Raw genomic sequence first — 6,092 nt, 5'->3', positions numbered from 1 at the left:
AGAGAGAGAGAGAGAGAGAGAGAGAGAGAGAGAGAAGGAGACAGGGAATTTGAGAATGGTCTGACCTTGCTAGGACAACGCGGCCATCGGGATACTGCACACTTGTTGGGTTTCCACAGAAGGGGAATGCAGAGTCTGGGCTGGAGACAGAGGTTGCTGGGGTTTGCAAGCCTAGCCTCCGTCCGTGCCCAGCTGTGCAGCCTGAGGCGAAGCGCTACCATCTCTGAACCCCGAGGCACTGAGAGCAGACAGAAGGCCGGGCCTGGTGCGGTAGGCAGCGCTGTGGGCGGACCCCGCCGGCTTCAGCACCACGGACAGGGCTCGGCCGGCCTCTCCGTGGGGGGCCTCTGGGAGCCTGCGGGAAGGCTGGGAGGCCCAGACGCTGCCCCCCAAATCCTTCCCTCCCAGACTCCACCTGCAACCCTGTCCCGGGGATGTTTTGAAATAGGGGCGTGGTGCGAGGGCTGCTTTGTGAGTGACACCCTAATTTCTCTTCTGTGCCTGCCTCCTGAGCCCAGGCAAGCTGTGAGAGTCCACGGGTAGGAAGCCTCAGGGAGGCCGCCACCCTAAGATATTCAGTCCTCTGGGCAGGGCAGTGCTGTGCCCACCCCACCCCACCCTGCACCTGCAGTGGCTGGAGCTCCCAGTAGGCGCTCAGTGCTGGCCCACTTTGTGCTTTGAACCACAGCCCTGGTGGAGGCTGGATCCAGCCCGTGGGCACAGGCAGCAGCTGCATCAGGCTGGGAGAAGCCAGGGGAGGGGTGCGGCAGGCAGGGGTGAGGCCCCTTCCTCCGGCTGGGACTTGGCTGCTCCTCAAATATCCCAGAAACCAAGAATAGAATCTTGGTGACGATCAAATCCTGGAATTGCAGCTGAGAATCGTGTCAGTCATCAAACCCAGATGAAAGCGTGTCTTGGCAGTGCGTCTTGTACCCAGACTGGGGACCCTGGGGCAGAAGGACCCGGACTGCCTGCTGCCTGTGTGAGCCCCGGTATGCTAGGGAAGGCTGGCTCCAAACAAGGGATTTCAGTCCTGCCTGTTAAGCTCAATAATAATACTAGCAACAGCTAAAATGCACTTCTTCACGGCAGGCAGTTCCAAGCATTTTATATATTTATTGGCGCATCTATCCCTTCCAAGCCTCTGATGCTGTCCCCATGTGACCCACAAAGGAAGGGAGGCCCAGAGAAGTTGATCTGCATGCCCAGGGTGACACAGCAAGGGGCAGTCAGACAGGCAAATCTGGGTCTGAATTTAATTTGATGCCTGGGTTCTGAAGGCAGGTGGCCCTGGGTTCGAATCCAGCCTTAGTGTTTTGTCTATCTGTCTGTCTGTGTCTGTGTCTGTCTGTCTGTCTCTCTCTCTCTCTCTCTCTCTCTCTCTCTCTCTCTCTCTCTCTTCTCCCCCTCCCCTTACCCCTGGTTTCTGAAACATGGAGTGGAGGGATTTAGCCCTGAGACCTTGGGCACCTGGGAGGCTCTTCTATGACTCATCCTTCCTCACTCCGAATTTCTTCCAGCTGCAGGATGGGGGCCACATCTGCCTGGGCCTTGGGCCTCCTGGTGCTACCAGTACTGCTGTTGGTGGCTGGGGACCAGGGTGAGTTGATTTGGGGGGAGGCGCTTTTCATGCTGCAGCTACTTCTGGGGAGCCAGGGGGTAATAAAATGGGGATTTTTTCATCCCAGTGCTTTCTCCTGCTGGTCCTCTGCCTCAGTGTAGAGAATGAGACAACAATAGATGAAAAAGGCCTTTGAACAGTCAGAGAAGAACAAGATACCGGAGAGGGTATTTTTAGGCATTACCCGCAGAAACTGGAGGTTCCCACCGCTCACTGTTTTGCTGAAATGAACTAAAAAGAGAAAGGGGAACAGTGCAGAGATTGATTAGTGATGCCTGCCATGGGTGGGGCAATGGACATGGGGATCTGTGTCCCTCTTCTCCACTCCGAGGGGCTTGAGAAATTCCTCTGGGTGACTGCGGACACATTCAGGTACCTCTCTGAGCCTTAGTTTCCTCCATCGCCCCAAAAGAAGACAGACATTGCTGGGGCTGGGGGAGATGGCTCAGTAGAATAAGCACTTGCCTGGCAAGTGCAAAGTCCTGAGTATGATCTTTGGTACAAAAAAAAAAAAAAAAAAAAAAGGATTCTGAATGTGCCACTTACCTTCACACGGCGGCCTGCTACTTAGCTCCTGAGGGAGCTTGGGCCCAGAGAAGGACGGTGACTTTCATGGTCACACAGAAGTCAGCAATGGATCAGATCATGTCATTCTTGGCCAAGTGCACAGGGACATGCCTTTAATCCAAGCACTATGGGATCATGGTGTCCCCTGCTGGTGGCTGCTTCTGAATCAAGCCTCTGCCTTCTCCACCCAGGGACACAGGACGCCATCATGGCCACAACTGAGAAGGGGCTGCGCCTGCAGAAGGTGGGCTCAGGTTCAGTGCGGGCTGCGCTGGCAGAGCTGGTGGCCCTGCCCTGTCTCTTCACCTTGCAGCCGTGGGCGGGAGCAGCCCGGGACAGCGCCCGGGTCAAGTGGACCAAGGTGCGCACTGCGTCGGGCCAGCGACAGGATGTGCCCATCTTGGTGGCCAAAGACAACGTGGTGCGGGTGGCCAAGGGCTGGCAAGGACGTGTGTCACTGCCTGCCTACCCCCAACACCGAGCCAACGCCACACTGCTGCTGGGGCCACTGCGGGCCAGCGACTCTGGACTGTACCGCTGCCAGGTGGTGAGAGGCATCGAGGATGAACAGGACCTACTGCCTCTGGAGGTGACAGGTCAGTTGGGGGGTGGGCGGGCCATGGCTGGGAGGGTGATGCTCCCAGCCCCCCACAGAGTGTCCCCTTACAAATACTCCCTCTAGCCAGGCTCACAGGGCACACCTCTTGTCCCCAAATGCTGGGAGGCTGAGACAGGAGGAGCGAAAGTTCCAGTGCAGGGTGGGCAGGTAGCAACACCCTTTCTCAAGATCTAAAAATTTAGCCAGGTGCGGTGGCACACACATGTAATCCCAGCTCTTGGGAAGCTGAGGCAAGAGGTTTGCCACAGTTCAAGGCCAGCCTGGGCTGCATAGTGAGTTTAAAAGGCCAGTCTGAACTGTATAGCGAAACCCTGTCTCAGAGAGAGGGAGAGAGAGGGAGGGGAGAGGGAGGGGTGGAGAGAGAGAGGCTTAAAAGTTTAGAAAAGTGGTTTATATGTCCATCAACAGATGAAGGGATAGGGCTGATGAGGTGGCTCGGTGGTCTAAAGCACCTACTTAAAACAAGCTTAGCAAAGCACAGGGACCGCGGTTCAATCCCCCAGCACCACATGCCAGCCAGCCCCGCTCCCTGGTAGGCTGAGCTGGCCACACACACACATATAAATAAATAAAAAATTTTTTAAAAAAGATGAAGGAATAAAGAAAATGTGGCATGTGCGCATCATGGAGTACTGCTTAGCCTTAAAGAAGGATATATTTGAGCCATATGTAAGAAAATGGATACACCTGGCACCCATAATAAGTGAGATAAACCGAACACATAAGCATAAATGTTGCATGGATTCTCCTCTATGAGTAAGCCAACATATAAATGCAGAGCGAAGCAAAGACAGTGGCAAACAGATAGAACTTTTGCGGACGGGAAGGGGACCAAGAGATGGGGCAAGGAGGGGAGGAGCAGTAAAAGAGCTCAGCGGGTTGTGCACAGCCACCCCCTCCTCGCGATGTGTGCGCTCTTCACACACTACAAGCGTGTGCTAAGAAAGTGAAAAAGGGCTGGGGGAGTAACTGAGTGTGAAGGCCCTGGGTGGACGCCTCGGACTGCAACAACAAGGAAAGGATGAGAAAAGCAAGTGCTCCTCTCTGCAGCCCTGGCTAGAGTCTGGAAGGGAGTCTCCATGGCAACCATCCGGTCTTAACACCTTTCCTCTTCGCCAAGGGTCTTAACACCTTTCCTCTTCGCCAAGCGGGGGCAGTCGTGGGTGCAGGGTCCCCGGCCCCTCACGGCCTCAGGACTGAGCAGTCTGGCGCGTGCGTGTGTGCGTGCGTGTGTGCGGTGCAGGGGCTGGAGCCCAGGGCCTGTGCTTTATTTAGCCTGAGCTGTACCCACAGCCCCCTGCCCTTGTTTTGAGTTTCTTTTGTGATTGCTTATTTTACACAAAACAAAGAATATTAGTTTTTGAATTAAAATACAAATGCAAATTACCTTTAACTGCATTTATTTAAATGTTTTATAAGTGAGGCTATTTTTAAAAATTAAGTCAATTAAAAATATGTACTGGATAAATAACAGTTCCTTGATACCTGTTTATTTATTTATTTGTATTTTTTAGGGAAGAGTCTATAGGGTGTTCAGGGTCTCACTACTAGATCGGACTTGCAGTGATCCACTTGTGTAGAGCCTCCCAAGAGCTGGGTTTACAGGCACACATTGGCATGGCAGGCCCAGGGATCAAACCCTGGGCCTGTGTGCCTGCTTGCAGGTGCTTTAACCTGCTGAGCTATTTGGCCAGCCCTTTGGATACCTGTTTAAACAGTGCTTTTATTACCGTTGAAATATCCTAGTTAGCTTTTGTTTTCGTAACTGGTTAATGAAAAAAACTGTTTTGTTTTTTGTTTTTGAGACAGGGCCTTGCTGTGCGGTTCAGGCTAGGCTTGAACTCACTGTGCACCCGTCTGAGCTCCAACTTGCAGGGATCCTCCTGCCCTTGCCTCAGGAGGGCTGGGATTAGAGGTGTCACCACAACTTCCCAGTGTCTTCTTAGTTTTGATTGACATGTAATGATTGTGCGGATTTGTGGGGTACAGTGTGGTGTTCTGACACCTGTATATGCTGTGTAATTTTGAAATCGGCAATTAGCCTGTTGCTCAACATGTATCACTTTTGTGGTGACTACATTCAAAATCCTTGTAGCTGGGGTGGTGGTGCACACCTGTGATCTCAGCACTTGGGAGGCTGAGGCAGGAGGACCCACTGTGAGTTCAAATCCAGCCTGGATTACAGAGCAAGTTCCTATCTTTAAAAAAAAAAAAAAAAAGCCTCATTTCTCCAAACTGATAGACTTCGAAAAAGTTGATCAGAAGTGAAGGAAGCAAATCAGCCTAAATTTATTTAGTACCTACTAAATTATTTAGTACCTACTGTGTGCCAGCCCCCTGCATAAGTCACAGCTCCACTGGGTGCGGGTTGACAAGTTGGGGCAAAGTGCTCAGTTCCTTTGTCTCGATTTGACGTTTCCTTCATCTCAAAGTGAGAATTTAAAGCTGAACTTGGCAGTGCATGCCTATAATTTCAGCTGCTTGGGAGGCCAGGGTAGGAGAATCCCAAGTTGAAGACCAGCCTGGGCAACTTACAGAGGGTGTCCCTCAGCCTTCCCCTCCAGAGCGGGGATAACAGGTCTATCACGATCAGGTGGGGAGGGTGGGCCTTGGGAGCCAGGTCCCTTCTGGAAGGGCCTGGCACCTCCCCCTGCACCCTGGATGTCCCTGCACAGGTGTTGTGTTCCACTACCGCGCCGCGCGAGACCGATATGCCTTGACCTTCGCTGAGGCCCAGGAGGCCTGCAGGCTCAGCTCTGCCACCATCGCGGCCCCCCGGCACCTGCAGGCTGCCTTTGAGGACGGCTTTGACAACTGCGATGCAGGCTGGCTCTCTGACCGCACTGTCCGGTGAGGGGGTGCCCAGGGTGGGGAGATGGGCAGCAGCCCAGAGGGTGGAGGTTTCTGGAGGCATCAGGAGTACACATCTGAGGGGCCCCCTGTGCCGCTAGGTATCCCATCACCCAGTCCCGGCCTGGTTGCTATGGAGACCGCAGCAGCCTTCCAGGGGTGCGCAGCTATGGAAGGAGAGACCCCCAGGAGCTCTATGATGTGTATTGCTTTGCCCGCGAGCTGGAGGGTAAGTCTGGGGCTGGCAGGACGGGGCTACCATCTTCCCCTATCCCTGTCACTCTCCCCACTCCCATATGTCCTAAAGTTCCTTTTTTTTAAAAAAAAAATTATTTATTTATTTATTTAGTGTGTGTGTGTGTGTGTGTGTGTGTGTGTGGCCAGCTCAGCCCACCAGGGGGCGGGGCTGGCTGGCATGTGGTGCTGGGGATTGAA

General features: G+C 53.4%; 1 protein-coding gene across 1 annotated transcript in view; it reads left to right on the top strand.

Annotated features, from left to right (window-relative positions):
- Positions 1-1,527: 1,527 nt before the first annotated feature.
- The window catches only part of Ncan (neurocan), a 20,930-nt gene continuing 16,365 nt past the window's right edge, over positions 1,528-6,092 (top strand). The window contains exons 1-4 of the mRNA XM_004646875.2: positions 1,528-1,600; positions 2,380-2,784; positions 5,483-5,657; positions 5,759-5,886. Of these exons, the coding sequence (XP_004646932.1) occupies positions 1,528-1,600; positions 2,380-2,784; positions 5,483-5,657; positions 5,759-5,886 (781 nt within the window). The remainder of the gene's footprint in view (positions 1,601-2,379; positions 2,785-5,482; positions 5,658-5,758; positions 5,887-6,092) is intronic.

Source organism: Octodon degus, unplaced genomic scaffold (assembly GCF_000260255.1).
Source record: "Octodon degus isolate 3935 unplaced genomic scaffold, OctDeg1.0 scaffold00282, whole genome shotgun sequence".
NCBI classification, from domain to species: Eukaryota; Metazoa; Chordata; class Mammalia; order Rodentia; family Octodontidae; genus Octodon; species Octodon degus.
The sequence above is the reverse complement of the archived record's forward strand: the minus strand, read 5'-3'. Positions and strand labels throughout refer to the sequence as shown.